We start from the raw sequence: 17,591 nt of genomic DNA, 5'->3' as shown, positions 1-17,591 counted from the left end.
GCACCTTTCAAAGTCCAATAGCTGACCACAAATCATCTTTTGAAAAGGGTCAAAACAAGACAACAATTGTCTGTGAATAACAAAATATCCTTGGGTAGTCGCACTCAAAAACATGATTGACAAAGAAATTTGGTTTTTCTCTGTGGTTTATAATAACTTAACACAATAACCTTAATTATGACTGATAGCATATACTCAGACGTTTGCGTTTTAGAAGTCCCAAACAATTAGGCCGGGCACCATGGCTCATGCCTGTAATTCCAGCAGTGTGGGAGGCCAAGGCAGATGGATCATGAGGTCAAGAGATCTAGACCATACTGGCCAACATGGTGAAACCCTGTTTCTACTAAAAATACAAAAATTAGCTGGGCATGGTAGCACATGCCTGTAGTCCTAGCTACTCAGGAGACTGAGGGAGGAGAATCACTTGAACACTGGAGGTGGAGATTGCAGTGAGCCAAGATCATGCCACTGCACTCTAACCTGGTGACAGACTGAGACTCCATCTCAAATAAATAAATAAATAAATCCCATACAATTTTGGAACATATATTAATATTATTCACTAAAATATACACTGAAGAAGGTCATACATTATTTTTATTTTGGCAATCCCATGTAACTAAATGTGTTAAATAATCCTGTTTACCTCTCTTTTGGATGCTCTGGGGCCTTCAGTGGCATCCAAAAGTTAGGGGTTAGAAAAGACAACCTTGAACCTGAAGTTTGATTTTGGGAAGTCTGTCAAACATATTAAAGATTTAAAACACTTACTATTTTGAAATAGAACTCCAGATTACTATGTTATTTATTTTAGCCAAAATGATGACTCAAAAATTTTAAAGCAAGGCAAAAACCTTTCATTATCTTTTACCATTACATGAAAATCTTCAAGAGAGAAAGTCAGATTTCACCCTTGCATGTAAATCTATTTTCAGTAGTCTCAATTACATGTTCCAATGGTAACTCTTAGCAATTTTTAATTTTAATGTAAAACCTGGTAAGTTATTTTAATTATGTACTAGGCACAGATAAAGTGTGACTCTTCCAGCATAGTTAAGGGTGTGGTTAATTCCATATGTCCCCAGACCTTACCAAATTGTAAAGCAGGCAAGTCAAACAGTTCTCAAAAGCCAAAGAAGCAGTTTATAACCTTATAACATTTAGCAAACCTAGTATCTGACCCGCATACATTAGACCGCATATTTTCATTTTGATGACATTTGTATTTTACCAATTATCTTCAAAATTGTTTTTCTTTCTCAAAGATTAAAGTCACATGAACTAAAAGGCAATACAGCTTTTGTTTTTCCTTCAAAAAATGTTTGATCTAAGCACTTATTTTCTTTAAGCGAATTAGAGCTCTTTTTTTATATAAACATCACACATAAATAACACATATATGATTACACAGACAGACAGAACATTCAGTAGTTGTAAGATTTTTAATTTGCCAATCTCCTAATTGGATTATTGGATGGAGCACTTCAAGAAGCAGGGCTAGGAAAGCATGCAGTTTCCAGGGCCTAATAAACAAGCAGAGCTGGAAGACAAAAACAGAGTTTGAAAAGGATCTATCTGCTTTTAATTCCTGGGGTTTTATAAGAAAAACAGAGTTTTTTGTTTGTTTGTTTTTGTTTTTTTTCCAAAATGGGATCTGTGGCGACTTCTCTGTTTTTCTCAAGGAGTCTCATGCTCTCAGAAGTTATCTTAAGGCCTCTCACGCATGCATTAAGAGTGACAAGACAAATTGGAGAAAAATAATTCAGTTGACTGAGAAAAAATTGTTTTTCAGAAAAACAAGACCCAAGAAGAGAAAAACACAAAGGCCTTTTAAATATACCTATAGCTTGGATATCCACTTTTAATTAAGCTGAACACTCTTTAAGATAATCCTTTTAAATCCCTTAGTACCCAACTTTAGCCATGCCAAGCCACCAATATTTCTGGCTTTTGAACTTTACCATTTCTTTTAACATTTTGCACAGGGAGAGAGAGGCCAGAGGTCCGACTGGCAGAAAACTTTTACTCTTCTGTCCGCATGTCAGGCCTCTGGGTTCCCTTCCCCCAAGCTCAGTTTTTTTGTTTGTTTGTTTGTTTGTTTTTGAGACGGAGTTTCACTCTTGCCACCCAGGCTAGAGTGCAATGGCGCGATCTCAGCTTACTGCAACCTCGCCTCCCGGGTTCAAGCAATTCTCCTGCCTCAGCTTCTCGAGTAGCTGGGATTACAGGCACATGCCACCATGCCTGACAAATTTTTTTTTTTTTTTTTTTTTTTGAGACAGAGTTTCGCTCTTGTTGCCCAGGCTGGAGCGCAATGGTACAATCTTAGCTCACCACCACCTCCACCTCCCAGGTTCAAGTGGTTCTCCTGCCTCAGTCTCCTAAGTAGCTGGGATTACAGGCATGCACCATCACGTGCAGCTAATTTTGTATTTTTAGTAGAGATGGGGTTTATCCATGTTGGTCAGGCTGGTCTCAAACTCCCGACCTCAGGTGATCCACCTGCCTCGGCCTCCCAAAGTGCTGGGATTACAGGTGTCTGAGCCACCGCACCTGGCCTAATTTTTGTATTTTTAGTAGAGACGGGGTTTCACCACATTGGCCAGGCTGGTGGTCTCAAACTTCTAACCTTAGGTAATGTGCCCTTATTGGCCTCCCAAAGTGCTGGGATTACAGGCGTGAGCCACAGCGCTCAGCGCGCCCTACCCCAAGCTCAGTTTTCAGTCAAGCAGTTTAAGATTTGAGAAATTAACTTTTCCCAGTCTGGGGGATGCATCTGAGGGGAGTGTCCTGTGTCATGGGGACACGATTACCTGTCTGCAAAGAGAGGACAGAGGAGAAAAAAGGAAAACGAAGGCATTTTTTTTTTTCAAAGGAGACCCAGTGATTCAGGAGGCGTTTGAGAGAAGTACAGACTGAAGATGATTGGTTACCCATCTGGAAAGAGGGGAACAAGGCATCTCTTAGTTCCTTTCTCTTCCCAGCAAATACTGGGGGTACATTAGGAAGACAAAGAAGAGGTGTCCCTCTTGTTAGTTTTTTTTTTTGGGGGGGGGGACAGTCTCACTCTGTTGCCCAGGCTGGAGCACAATGTCATGATCTTGGCTCACTGCAACCTCCACCTCCTGAGTTTGAGTGATTCCCCAGCCTCAGCCTTCCCGTTAGCTGAGATTACAGGTACATGCCACCATACCTGGCTAATTTTTGTATTTTTAATAGAGACAGGATTTAGCCATGTTGGCGAGGCTGGTCTTGAACTCCTCACCTCAAGTGATCCACTTGCCTCAGCCTCCCAAAGTGCTGGGATTACAGGTGTAAGCCACCACGCCTGGCAACCCCTTCTTTCTTCCATTCTTACATCCCCGAGTCCAGGTGACCTTGGCAGGGTGCCACCCATGGGTGTGAATGTGGCTTTTACCCATGTTGACAGGTGGCCTAGGGGGTGGGAATTATTCACACTCACCCATGTGCTGCTTGTCCCCCTGCTGTCATAACCTTTGAATTCCCCAGACCTCATTTATGCCATGGGTACTAGCATGACCTCTATCCATGAAATAGGGGCTTGGCTTACTCAGCAGGAATTAGTCTTGCTCACCTGCACTGTACCCTTTAACTTCCATTGTTGTCTGCCTCTGGATCCCTCAGATCCAGTTTTTCTTTCTAAGGCTTCATACTGAAGCTTGGAATTGAGTTTGGGACAAAAAAGTGTCTCGAGGGTGCATGGATTCATGTAAATTAAGTCCCAGATGACCCTCGCCAAATTTGCAGCCAGAAGCTGGTGGGTCACTCCCCCATTACTTCCCTATCATAAGCAGACTACTAAGGTAGGGGAAAAAAAACTTCTCACATAGAAAAGCTTCCTATACTTGCAGGGCTATGTGAACTCCTGACATGGTGGATAAAAGAGTGGGGGGTGGAAACAGCCTAAGTATCATGGTGTGGGGAGGTGCCTGGGGGTAAAAAAGCCTCCTGCTTTGTGCACATGGGTCCCTTCAACTGGGAAAAGACTGTTAATCACTGTACCTTCCTTGCTTCTAAGAACAGACAGAAATCGCATTTTTCCAAATTGCATATCTGATGGCTGGGCCAGATGCTCGTTCTACCTAGTAATACCTCTGCAATTTGCAGCAACACCCTTAACATTATAAAAGAAGAGATAGATGCCATTTCAAAACGTGAAAGAGGAAGGAAGAGTTACATAGAAAAGTCTATGGGTCTTGGCCGATGCTCTAACAGGCGGTTGGGGACCAAGCCAACTCTAGGGGCCTTATGGCAACGCCAGGGAGTGGCCTCGGCCAGATGACTTCAGTTGCCCCAGGATCTTATTCCAGTCCTACGTGACAGCTAGTCCTCTGTGAAGGGAAACAGGCCAACATTCCTTTCACCTAAAAGAGAGAGAAGGATGGCAGAGTCACATTCGGCCCTCTGTAGCTGTACCATGCATTCTCAACTGACCACCCCGAGGTTGGGTGCTTCATCTGCCTTCAGAGGAGAGTCTGAGGACATTAAGTCTTGGAAAAGAAGTGATGAGTCAGATCTGCTTCTACTCACCCTTTTGACAAATTCCAGATGAGCCCCAGATGATGAAGGATTTTTTTCTTTGCCCCTTCGCCAGACTCGTGACAGGGGTGCCCTGTTTATTTGCTCTGCCGCACTGAACCCCTTTGTGGGAAGGAGCATGTGAGTGAGAAAGTGCGGGATCTGGCTGGCAGCTACAGGTGCCAGCAGGAGCAAGCTCTGTGCAGGGCCCACAGCAGTGCCCAGGTGGGAGACACAAAAGTGGGTGTTACAGTGCTCTCCTAGTGATGGCAGTGGTGGGCCGTCCAAAGCGGCAGTTGCCATGGCACCGGCTGTGGTGGGGTGTGGGTGTGGGCCGTGGGTCTTTGGGTGTGGATGCCAAGGCAAATGGTCCCCAGGGCCTGCTGCCCTGGGATCCTGCCTCAGGGAGCCACTGCGGCAGATTGAACCACCCGCTGGTGGGGGAATGGCACAGTTGGGTACAGAGGGGCCCTGAGGCAGAGCTGAGCCCAGAGTGGTGGCGTGCTTGCGCACCGAGCACAGGAGCTGGGCCCCAAATGCAGCGTGGTAGTCGGGCTTCAGAGGCCTGGGGCAGGAAGTGGGAATGTCGCCTGCCTCCCAGACCCAGACAGTGATGTGGCCATCGTGCCCACCCTGCAAACGGCGCCAGATTCCTGTGCCAGGTTCCCATGCCTCGGTGGGAGACTCAGCGTGAGGCGGCCCAAGGCTGCATCCCCAGGATCCACCCAGTGTCAAGGTGACTGCCAAGCCTGTGGCTCCCGGTGACCAGGTCCAGGGCCTGCAATCTGCTCCCAGAGGTGCACCCCTGGCAGGGTCTCAAGCCAGGTGAGGGGGAGTCCTGGGCTGCCCCAGAGCACCAGAGAACTTGGACCAATGTCACCCCTGCCCTGGATGCTGGCCTGGGCTGGCATGCCCCAGGCTGCAAGGAGGCAGCAGGAGTGGCTATGGGAGCAGCAGTAGTCGCGGTGGGTCCCCTGTGTCCCATGTCCCTATGGCAGCCGACTGTGCTGCCCCCCCCACCCAGCCAGGCCAGACCCGTGCCCAGGCCCGGAGCCTCTGCTGCAGCCTCAACCTTGCTCCCTGCTGTGTCCTGGGAGCCAATGAACACCCGGCCAAAGGTGCAGCTGGGACTCACAGGACCAGTCCTAGGAGCATCGGGTTCATTTGTGCGGAGTTGGCTGTGGCCACCATGCCACCTGCTCCTTGCCTGCCACCACTGTGAGGGGACACAGAGAAGGGGCATGACCAGGGATGGGCATTCTGCAGAGCTGGGGACAGGTGGAAGCTGTGCCTCTCCTGAGCTGGCAGGACAGGAGTTCCCCAGGAACAGTTGCAGCCACCCACATCTTGGCTGTGGGCCCAGACCTCCTGTTAACTCTTGGGGGTCCAGGAGCGTCCCCAGACCCAGTCATGGCAGGCTCAGGGGTGTCTGCCTCCAGTGCCTGGCCTCTCCCCACTCCCGATGCCCACTCTGATCTCAGGGTAGGGTTGGGGCTGAGCCTATTGCAGTCTGGCTAGGTGCGCACAGGCTCAGGGCATCACTGATGTAACAGCCCCCTGCTGCCTCAGCCCTCCCCCTCCGGATTTTGGGTGCCAACAAGTGTGGGAAGGAGGCTGAAATGAGGCTGGGGACAGCTCGCTGCTGGCCTGTGGTCACCCTTGGCATGAGCGGCCTGGGTGCCATGAGTGGTGGTAAGAGGCAGACAGGCTCCTGGGCAGGAAAGGACTGGTGCCCATTGAAGCTCTACCTTCAGGCCAGGGAGGACCTGAAGCCTGGGGGCTGGGCTGCCAGTCCCAAGGACTGGAGTCAGCGGGAACTTGTGGTGCCTTTTCCAGGCCTGCCCATGGACAAATCAGCACTCACTTCCTCTCCTCTGAGGCCCATAAAAGCTCTGATATTAGCCAAAGCAGAGCAGAGGTTGGAGAGATCATGGGATGACCAGCTGCAGAGAGGAGCTACCCTCTCTGCTGAGAGCTGGGAAGATGATGGGATGAGCAGCAGCAGAGAGGAACTGTCCTCTCTACTAAGAGCTAAACACTGGACGGAATGATTGGCCTAGAGAGGAGCTACCCATTGGGGTCTCCTCTGAGCTGTTCTTTTTTTTTTTTTTTTTTTTTTTTTTTTTTTTTGAGACGGAGTCTTGCTTTCTCTGTTGCTGAGGCTGGAGTGCAGTGGCATGATCTCGGCTCATTGCAAGTTCTGCCTCCTGGGATCATGCCATTCTCCTGCCTCAGCCTCCCAAATAGCTGGGACCACAGGCGCCCGCCACCATGCCTGGCTAATGTTTTTGTATTTTTTAGTAGAGACGGGGTTTCACTGTGTTAGCCAGAATGGATTCGATCTCCTCTCCTCGTGATCCACCCGCCTCGGCCTCCCAAAGTGCTGGGATTACAGGCGTGAGCCACGGGACCCGACGCCTCTGAGCTGTTCTAACACTCAATAAAGCTCCTTTTTATTTTGCTTACCCTTCACTTGTCTGCATACCTCATTCCTCGTGGATGCAGGACAAGAACTTGAGTAAAGGCACCACTGGCCACAGAGGTTTCTGGCCAGAAAAGCAATACCCCAAAGATCCCATGACACTAGTTCCATCATCCAAGGACAGTGGTATATTAGCAGCTCAGTTGGCCCCTGGCGGCAGCATCCAGGTGAGGGTGCCTGTGACCCCAAAGCCCCAGAGTGAGTTTTACAGTGGTTTCTTAGTTCCAATGTCCATAAATGGTGGTGCGTTAGCAGCTCAGTTGGACCCTTGCCTCATTGCATGGAGTGGTTGCCCTCTGCCAGCAAGGGCAAAGGGCCAGTGTAACAGCTTTTCTGGGGACCCGCACTCGGTGGATCCAGAGCCCTTGCCTGGCATCCAAAAACAATGAGGTCACGTGGACAACTGAAGGATGGTGAAGGCAGGGAATTTTATTAAGGGATGAAAATGGCTCTCAGAGGAGAGGGGAGCTGGAGAGGGGATGGGAAGGGCCAGTCATCTTCCCCCAAAGTCAGGCCATCTCTTCCACAGTATGACAGTCTCTTCCCCAAAGTCTACTCATCTCCTCAAAGTACAGCTGTCTTCCCCTTTACTGACTGAGTCTGGGGTCTTTACAGGCACAGGATGGGGAGTGTGTGCTCATTGGTTTGTGAATATGCAAAATGGGTTAAAGCAAAGATGTCACTCAAAGGTGGGCACAACAGTGTACAAAACCAATTAGGGAAGGGTAGGTATATGAAAAATAGACGAAGGGTGGGGATCAATCAGAGGAAAGCACACCAAATGGAAAGACAACTTTTCCATCTGGTCTGAGGATTTAACTTGTAGCTTGGCTTTCGGGCTTTAAACTGGCTTTGTCTTGGACTTATGGTTTCACCAGGTACCCACCTAGGCATCTGGCTGCCTCCTGTCGCTATCACTACCAGGCAGTCTGGCCTCCTCTCCTCCTTTCTTGACTACCAGCTTTTCACAGAAAAACACCCTTTATTACTAAACTGCAAACATTTACTGTCTTACCCTATCTCTACTTCCACCACTCCTACCTTGTACTCTAGAAACATTGATTCCTCTTCCTCCCACCCTCCACATTCAATCCATCACTTGCAGCCTTTTAGGGAAGTCATACGTCATTTTACACTTCAGGTGAGGAAATGGAGTCTCCTATGTTTCTTCTTCATTCCAGTTCCCTGTTCCCCTCTGCCATTGTCCCATCTGCTTTCAGCTTCTAGGGCCAAGTCAGTTTCACCAAGATTCACTGAGTCCAGACTGGAGCAGCCTCAAAGAAATAAAAATCAGGGGTGGCCTCCAGAGATCATCCTAGCCCCTACCACCACCTCACCCTTCACTTGGCATTTTCCTACTCAGACAACAAATATTTACTGACTGCCGCTATGTGCCAGGGCACTGTTCTAAGTGCTTAGGATAAAGCCATGAACAAAATGGACACAAATCCCTGCTCTCATGACATTGACAATGTAGTTGGGGGAGACAGGGAGACAGTCACGTAAATAGGTAGTAATATCGGTTGTTCATAAATGAGGTGAGAAAAATAAAACCAGGGAAGAGAAGGGAGCAAGCAGGGGTGAGGTAGACCCAATATTCAAGAGAAGGTGGTCAGAAAAAGCCTTGGTAATAAAAAGGCCTCTGAAGAAATCCCTAAAGAAGTGAGGGAGGGAGCCAAGTGGAAAAGGGAATGAAGATTTGGGGCTACAATCTCGGCATCTGCCACCCAGATTTCTGATGTCCCAGACTCCTGCAGCAGCACTAGCCCCACGGCTTCTCCATCTCAGAAAATGGCACCAACATCTCCCCAGTTCACAAGCCAGAAACCCACTTATTTTTGTTCCCTACCTCTCCCACCACATCCAAGAAGTCTCTAAGCCCTGGAGATGTGATTTACCAAGTGTCTCATGAATCCACTCTTTCCCTTAATTCCACAATTCTTTCCCCTTCTCACTCCATCCCTATTCCACTCTCAGCCTTCCTCATCTCAGTAAATAGCCAAGCACTCCCCTCTAATTGCTCAGACCAACACACTCTGGAGTCATCCTAATTCCTCCCTTTCTCTCATGTCCCCCATCCAGTACATCAGCAAATCCCATTAAAGCATGCTTCAAAAGACATGAGATTATTCCTCCCTTTTTACCACGTCCGCTGCCACCTCTTAGCCCTGGTTCAAGTCATGGTTGCCTTGAGGCTGGGCCATTCACATAGACATCTGTGTCAATTGTCTACTTTCCCTTGTCCCTAGAGTCAGATCAGATGCTGAACTGGAAAAAGTAAATGAAGTTTCCATTTCACTCAGAGTAAAATCCCCAGTCTTTGCTGAGTCTGAACCTTGGGGCCCTGCAGATCTGGCCTGGACCCCACACCTGCCTCTCCCAGCTCACTGCTGGCCACACTGGCCTCCTCCTTGCTGTTTGCTCCTGAAATGCACTGAGTACATTTTTGCCTCAGGGCCTTTGGACCTACTGGTCCCTCTGTCTGGAGCACTCCTTCCTCCAGGTTCACATGACTCCCTTCTTACCTCATTATGGTATCAGCCCAAGCATCACTTCCTAGATCTTTCCTGTAGAAGATAGCCCCTCCTTCCTCACTCTCTGTCCACTTAGCCTGCTTCAGTTTTCTTCAGAGCACACCCTCTTTATACATTTGTTTTCTATTGTCTCTCCCTAACAATCTCCCACCCCCAAACTAGAATGTCAGCTCCATGACAGTAGGGACTTTTTCTTGGTCACTTCTGTAGCTCTAGAACCCAGAACAGCCTAGCACGTGGTAGGTGCCCAATAACTAATTCTGAACTTATTTTTTGAATGAATCCCCACTTCTACCCTCCTGGTTGAAGGCACCATCATCTCAGGCCCGGACTTGTGAAACAGCTTTCTAGCTAGTCTACCTTGCCCAATTCCAGCCTATACATAATCCCATCTGAACACACCAAGACTGCCAATTGAACTGTGACATTCCCCTGCTTAAAACTCTTTCACTGTGTCCAGTTGTAGAAACAACATTTTGTTTATCCATTTATCCATCGGTGGACACTTGGGTTGCTTTCAACTTTTGGCTATCATGAATAATGCTGCTGTGAATATGACTGCACAGATAGCTGTTTGCATCCCTGCTTTCAATTCTTTTGGGTGTATGCCCACAAGAGGAATTGCTGGATCATATGGTAATTCTATATTTAATTTTTTTTCACAGCATCTGGACTATTTTACATTCCCCCTCCACTAGATATGTTCTTATATACAAAGGTGGACGATTATACAAGGACATTCCCTGCAGCATTGACTATAACAGTGAAATACAAGAAGCCACTTAAATTCAATAGAATAATGAAATAGAATCATATAGATCTATGTACACAGATAAGGGACCATCTATATAGTACATTCTGTTAAGTAAAGCAAGCAAAGTGAGCTGGGCACAGTGGCTCATGCCTGTAATTCTAGCACTTTGGGAAGCTGAGGTGGGAGGATCACTTGAGCCCAAGACGTCAAGGCTGCTATGACCTATGATTATGCCACTGCACTCCAGCCTCGGTGACAGAGAGAGACCCTGTCAAAAAGAAAGAGAAAAAAGAAAAGAAATCAAAGTGCAAGGGAATTAGGGGGTATTCTTCTTCCTGAGGATTGGTGCCATGGCATCCAGAGAAAGAACATTGGTGGGGATACTGATGAAAAAGAATAAAGTTTGTAGATTAGTTAAAAGTATTCCCTCAATGTTAGTTTCCTGATTTTTTAAGTAATTGGGCTTTGGTTATGTCAGATGCCAACATTTGGGGAAACTGGATGAAAACATATGGGAAACCTCTTTACTACTTTTGCAATTTTTCTGTTAAGTCTGAAATTATTTCCAAACACTAAGTTAAAAAAATCAAATAAACTTGGTGGCTTAAAACAATACCAATTAGGCTGGATGCAGTGGCTCATGCCTGTAATCCTAGCAATTTGGGAGGCCAAAGCGGGCAGATAACCTGAGGTTGGGAGTTCGAGACCAGCCTGGCCAACATGGTGAATCCCAGTCTCTACTAAAAATACGGAAATTAGCCGGGCATGGTGACACGTGCCTGTAATCCCAGCTACCTGGGAGGCTGAGGCAAGAGAATCACTGGAACCCGGAAAGCGGAGGCTGCAGTGAGCTGAGATCGTGCCACTGCACTCCAACCTGGGGGACACAGCAAGACTCTGTCTCAAAACCAAACCAAACCAAACCAAACAAAATAAAACAAAACAAAAACACAATACTTATTTAATTATACTTCAAGATTTTGTGAGTCAGGAATTTGGGCAAGACTCAAGATTGGCCCTTCTTGGCCAGGCATGGTGGCTCACTCCTGTAGTCCCAGTATTTTGGGAGGCCTAGGTTGGAGGATTGTTTGCGCCCAAGAGTTGCAGACCAGCCCGGGCAACACAGAGAAACCTCCTCTCTACAAAAATACAAAAACTAGCTGGGTGTCATGGTGCGTGCCTGTAGTCTCAGATACTCAGGGAGGTTGAGGCTGCAGTGAGCCATGATAGTGCCACTGCACTCCAGCTGGGGTGACAAGAGTGACTAGTCTCCAAAAAATAAAAAATAAGGTAAAATAAAGATTGGCCCATCTACCCTCAACAGTTGCCTGGACTCCTTGGGGGCTCCGTGCACCTAGATGCTGGACTTGGATAACTATCTGATATTTGATACAGTGAACAGGCACTTTGTTCTTGCTATCATCGTTGGTACCTGAGATAGAAAGCCTTAAAGAGAGGCCATGCCCATGATTAACTTTCAGGTCAAAACAAGCAAAAAGCCAACAGCTATAGTTGTAGGTATAGCAAATCAGTGTGCCTTTTATGTAGAGGCTACTGAAAACCAGTCATTCATTAAAGGTATTCTGGTCACTTGGATGAAGGCTGGCCTTGGCATTCACCAGAATCTTTAGTAGAGTCATTAGCACCATTGGCAAGTCAACCAGATCTGGCCTTGGCCATGATAGTGGAGTCTGGGATTGGAAGGCATGAATTTTATGAAGTCTATAGTATCGGAAATTCATTGGTTGAGGACATACCTCTTTCTTTTTGGACCCTGCGGGCATAGTGGTTTAGGTCCTAGTGCCATTGATACATGTGCAGAGTGGGGATTAATATGACTGTGGTTGACAGAATAATTATGAAGTACAAAGACCTCAGATCTGTGATCATCTTCCATAGAAGTATTTGCTCAGAAGCTTCTCAGAAACATTCTCATGATTGAAGAAGCCTTGAAGAGCCAGTATTTCTGTCTATGAAATCTTCTGTTTACTGTATTAAAAGGACCCATCAGAAAGTAACTGAGGTAGTGCTGATTTCCTGAGCAGTTATTCAGTCCACTGTCTCAAGTCCATCATGCAGAATGTTCACAGAGGGTAAAGTAGGTTTAACTATTATAACTACTCACTTTTATAATTGATTTCATTTAAAGATTAATGTGATTAGTACTCTGTTTTTCCTGGCAGTTTTGTTGTAGTAAGAGTAACTGCTGTGTGGCTAAACTAAGGTTATAAGCCAAATTGTTTCCTCAGAGTTTAAGAAACACACTACTAACTCTCATGGGTTTACTAGTTGTCTGTTGCTGCATAACAAATCATTCCATAATTTTGTGGTGTATTGCTGCAGGCAACGTTAAACTAAGTGGATGAAAATATGAAAAGGATATTCACATAGTCTCAGAGTGTCTCCCTACAAGGTAGGATTACTAACAAAGGGAAACTAACAATTATATGGTAAGGAAATCTCTTTAACCCAATAATTACCAGCAATAAGATGTAGCAACCCTCATCATGTACCCCTTGATATGATGCACTGACAAAAGCACCTCTCCTCTCTAATTTTCTTGCCAAAATGCATAATCTCAAGCTAATTACAAGAAAATGCAGACAAACCCAAATTGAGGGACATTCTGCAAAATAACTGACCAGTAATTCTCCGAAAGTGTCAAGGTCATAAAAGACAAAGACAGACATTGAGGAACTGTCACAAATTGGAGGAGACTGAGGGGACATGACAACTAAATGCAACCTGGAATCATGGACTGAATCTGGGTCAGAGAAAGGACATTGGTGGGGAAACTGGTGTAAAGGGGATAAAGCTTGTAGATTAGTTAACAGTATTGCCTCAATATTAATTTCCTGATTTTTTAAGTAACTGGGCTTTGGTTACATAAGATGTCAACATTTGGGGAAGTTGCATGAAAACACATGGGAAATCTTTTGATGATTTTTTGCAGTTTTTCTGCAAGTCTAAAATTATTTCAAAACAAAAAGTTTAAAAAATCAAATACACATAGTTGCTTGAAACGATAACTATTTTATTATATTCCAAGATGTTGTGAGTCAGGAATCTGGGCAAAATTCAGTCGGGCAATTCTTCTGCAAAGACCCCCGCAACACATTCAAAGTCACTGGCAGAGGTTGCTGGGGGAGGGTATTGAAAAGAAGAGAAAAGTCACAGGTGGGTGCAATGGAGGGAGGGCAGAGGGCTGCTGATTATGGTGCAGGACTCATCCATGATGGAGCCCTGGGGAGGCAGGGGCTTCATAACTAGACACTGGTCTCGTCACCTCAGACTCACCTGTAGCAGGAATAGATACTGAGGCCAGACTGAAAACACAGGCTCTGCCTCAGGAGAAGCTTTCTACTAGCCGAGTAAATGATAACAGTACTGGAGATGTTCCCAACATCATAATGGGAAAACATCACTTCACACTACATAAGCAAAACATAGAGCAGTGCCAGTCATCTTCCCAGGTTAGTAGCAATTCTACTGCCTGCAAGAGTGTTGGAGAAATACAAACCAAGGATTAGGCACTTTTATCTTGAAAACATGAAGCTCTCTTTTCTTTCTTTCCTTCCTTCCTTCCTTCCTCCCTCCCTCCCTCCCTTCCTTCCTTCCTTCTCTCTCTCTCTCTTTCTTTCTCTCTCTCTTCTTTTGTTTTGTTTTGTTTTGTTTGTTTGTTTGAGACAGTTTCTCACTCTGACACCCAGACTGGAGTGCAGTGGTGCCATCACAGCTCACTGCAGCCTCGACCTCCAGGGCTCAAGCAATCCTCCCAGCTCACCCTCCCAAATGGCTGAAACTACAGGCTTGTATCACCACACCTGGCTAATTTTTGTATTTTTTTTGTGCAGATGAGGTCTCCCTCTGTTGCCCAGGTGGTCTCGAACTCCTGGGATCAAGCGATCCATCCACCTTGGCCTCCCAAAACGCTGGGATTACAGGCATAAGGCACCACACCCAGCCAGCTAACCTTTTTTATATTGGCTAATGAAAGAGTTTTAAGTTGGGACCCTATGAAGCATAAAGAAATAACTAGTTATTGAGTATTACTGTGTATCTAATATCAGATGTACAGTAATACTCAAGTGTGCAATTGTGGATAACTTGAGTTCATGAAGTTTTTGTTTTTTTGTCAAAAGAAGAATAAATTTATAGTGAAACTACCCAAAAAAGCAAAGTACAGAACAGTATGCTACCATTTGTGCACAGAAATGGGATACATGTGGTGTAAGTGCATCGAATTTACTGGACGTATGTCCAGGGACCAGAACCCTTGGTGACTTCATGTTCATACTTTTGCAAGCACATGAATAGCATCCTTAACTTAAATGTATCGTTGTACACATTCTAGTGTTATCAAAATTTACATAAATATTATCAAGTCAGAGAAGTCATTCTGTGTCTTAGTATTTTCACTTCATACTTGGTATATTTATGTATGTATGCACACATACCTATATATATTTAAATAAGATTTATATTCACATGGTCCAAAAATCAAAACAATGTGGAAAGGTTTACAGACAAAAGTCTCATGCCTAATCCTGTTCTCTTCTGCCAGGTGACCAAGTTATTAATTTCTTTTCACACCTTGCCACAGAATTTTCACCTGCAAACACAGATATTCTTTTTTTTTTTAATGACAGAGTCATGTTCTGTTATCCAGGCTGGAGTGCAGTGGTGTGATCTTGGCTCACTGCAAACTCCTCCCAGGTTCAAGTGATTCTCCCGTCTCAGCCTCCTGAGTAGCTGGGATTAGAGGCGTGTGACACCACACTCAGCTAATTTTTGTATTTTTAGTAGAGATGGGGTTTTACCATATTGACCAGGCTGATGTCGAACTCCTGACCTCAAATGATCCACCTGCTGCTTGCAGTGAGCGGAGATCACACCACTGCACTCCAGCCTGGGCAACAGATTGAGACTCTGTCTCAAAAAAAAAAATCCGCCTGCCTCGGTCTCCCAAAGTGCTGGGATTACAGGCGTGCCACCACACCCAGTCAACACAGACATTCTTACTGCTTTTTTACACAGAATTTTTTTTTGTTGCATAGCATTTTTCTGCACCTTTCTTTTTCCACTTAACAATGCGCTTGGAGGTTTTTCCATATTTGTACATCAGGAGCTTTCTCTTTCTTTGTTACCACATTAAATTCCACAGGGTAGATGTACCATAATTTAACTGGGTCCTTATTGAAAGACAATTGAGCTGTCTCCTAGACAAAGCCTTGTGCACCTTCCCTAACAGAGGGTCTAACCAAGCAGGCAGGATGGGGTTATAAAGTAGGTGGGGAGGTGGGAGAGACTCCACCTTCCCAGGTGGGCTGAGAATAGAGGTAAGGCCCTGCAACAGGACAGAGGGAAAAGTGGGGATGAGAGATGGGAGGCAAGATAGCACCTCCCCATCTCCTGAGAGGCTGGGCTCTCTGCTGTCTTTGCCTCCACTGACCAACCACCATCTGTTCTTGCTCAGCCCCCTCCTCCATTTGCCACTGACCTGTTGGCCTCCCCCAACCTCTGAGCCTGCTTCTGCCTGGGTAATTTCCCAAGACCCAGGAGGGGTGAGTGGTGAGGTGTGATTGCCCCCATCCCTTTGCCTCCCACAGCATCTGCTCTGGGACCATGAACAATAGCTGACAGCTCCATGGCCTTTGCTGTCCCCATCTCAGCTTCCCTGGGCATCTAAACCTCAGCTGCCCTGGGGTAAGAGGACGGGCTGAGGAAGCAGAAGCCTGAGGCTGTCTAGAGTCTCACTCTTGCATCAGCAGGCCACCACCTGTGTTTCCTCCTTGTGCAAATTTGAAAAGAATTGCATAAAACACTGGAGAAATCCAAGAGGGGAAGTCCATAAGGGCGGTGGTTCCCTAAGTGATCACAGAGCAAGCTGGTGCCAGAGCCTGAACCTAGAGTGCTGTTGGTGGGAAGCAGGAGGAGGGGTCCTGCCTCCAGGTCAGGGAAGGGCTCCCTCTCACCTCTACAGGCAGCGCGTGTCTTGGCTCAGCTGCCCTGTGGTGGATGCGGAGTGGGGAGGGCAGAGATCTGGGCCTGGGAAGGGGACAGTACACACTCTCGTGGCTGCTACCCCTCCCTCAGGCCTTGTCCACCTCTGACTGTGGCTCTCTGGCAGGAATAGATGGACATGGCCTGGCAGATGATGCAGCTGCTGCTTCTGGCTTTGGTGACCGCTTCGGGGAGTGCCCAGCCCAGGAGTGCGCAGGCCAGGACGGACCTGCTCAATGTCTGCATGAACGCCAAGCACCACAAGGCACAGCCCAGTCCCGAGGACGAACTGTATGGCCAGGTGAGGGCAGCCTGGTGGAGGACAGCATGCACACAGGTCAGAGGGTGACGGCATGAGCAATGGCAGGTCCAGTGTCCTCAGAACCCAGGGTGCCGCTGCCGACAAGGAAGGGGAGGGGCGGCCGGGGCCGCCATGCCACAGGTGAGGCCACTGAGGCAGCTTGGGGAATATGAGCTCCAATTTGAACTTCAGGCTCAGGAGAGTGCCTATATTTTATTATTCTGGTCTCCTGGCCTGCTCCCTACAAGGGTTCACATTCCCAGAGGGCTGGGAATGTGCGCAGGGAGAGACTGTGGCAGGGACACAATCTGTGGGTTAAAGCGAAGAGAGGACAGTCTGAAAGCCCCATGACATCTGAGTCATTCCCAACATTCCATTTGCTTATTTTTAAATCGGGATTAAAAAAAAAAAAAACACCCAAATACATAACATACATTTTCCATTTGAGCCATTTTTAACTGTATGGTTCAGTGGTATTAAGTATGCTTATGTGGTTGTGCAACCATCACCACCATCCATCTCCTGACCTCTTTCATCCACCAAAACTGAAACGGAAACTCTGTGCCCACCACTTCATTTGCTTTTCAGAACATTCTAGAGCACATCCTCCTTGCCAGGAAATGGTGTGGATGTAGACCTTTGAGAGAGACAGATGACTATCATTCTCAAGGCCATGAGCTATATGAGAGTGATGATATTTGTTGAGCCCCTACTATAGCAATGGAGTTCTTCTCATTGTACTCAGTAACTCTTTTGGAGGCAGCAACCCTTGACCCTGACAGGCAAGACCCATGTCTGCCAAACCCCAAGACCCATGATGTGCAAGGGTCTTGCAGGAAGACCAGGATTTGGGACATCCAAGGAAAAGCAAGTGTGAAGTCAGGCCGGCAGGAAAGCATGTTCTGTGTCAGCCCGCACTGGGCGTGGGCCAGGGTGTGGGAGATGGGTAGATCTGGCTCGACTCCCATGGATTTC

At 46.8% G+C, this 17,591-nt stretch overlaps 1 protein-coding gene across 3 annotated transcripts in view; it reads left to right on the top strand.

Annotated features, from left to right (window-relative positions):
* Positions 1 to 17,591, top strand: part of FOLR3 (folate receptor 3 (gamma)) — a 39,898-nt gene that overhangs the window by 13,533 nt on the left and 8,774 nt on the right. Inside the window, exons 1-2 of one of the 3 annotated variants that reach the window (XM_011993672.1) lie at positions 16,251 to 16,264; positions 16,443 to 16,616. In XM_011993672.1, the coding sequence (XP_011849062.1) occupies positions 16,449 to 16,616 (168 nt within the window). In that variant the 5' untranslated portion in view covers positions 16,251 to 16,264; positions 16,443 to 16,448. Of the gene's footprint in view, positions 1 to 16,250; positions 16,265 to 16,346; positions 16,617 to 17,591 lie in introns of those variants that run through there. The other 2 variants (XM_011993670.1, XM_011993671.1) reach the window with 2 other exon arrangements.

This window comes from Mandrillus leucophaeus, unplaced genomic scaffold (assembly GCF_000951045.1).
Source record: "Mandrillus leucophaeus isolate KB7577 unplaced genomic scaffold, Mleu.le_1.0 Scaffold432, whole genome shotgun sequence".
NCBI lineage: Eukaryota > Metazoa > Chordata > Mammalia > Primates > Cercopithecidae > Mandrillus > Mandrillus leucophaeus.
Note: the sequence above shows the minus strand (reverse complement) of the source record. Positions and strands in the feature narration are given on the sequence as shown.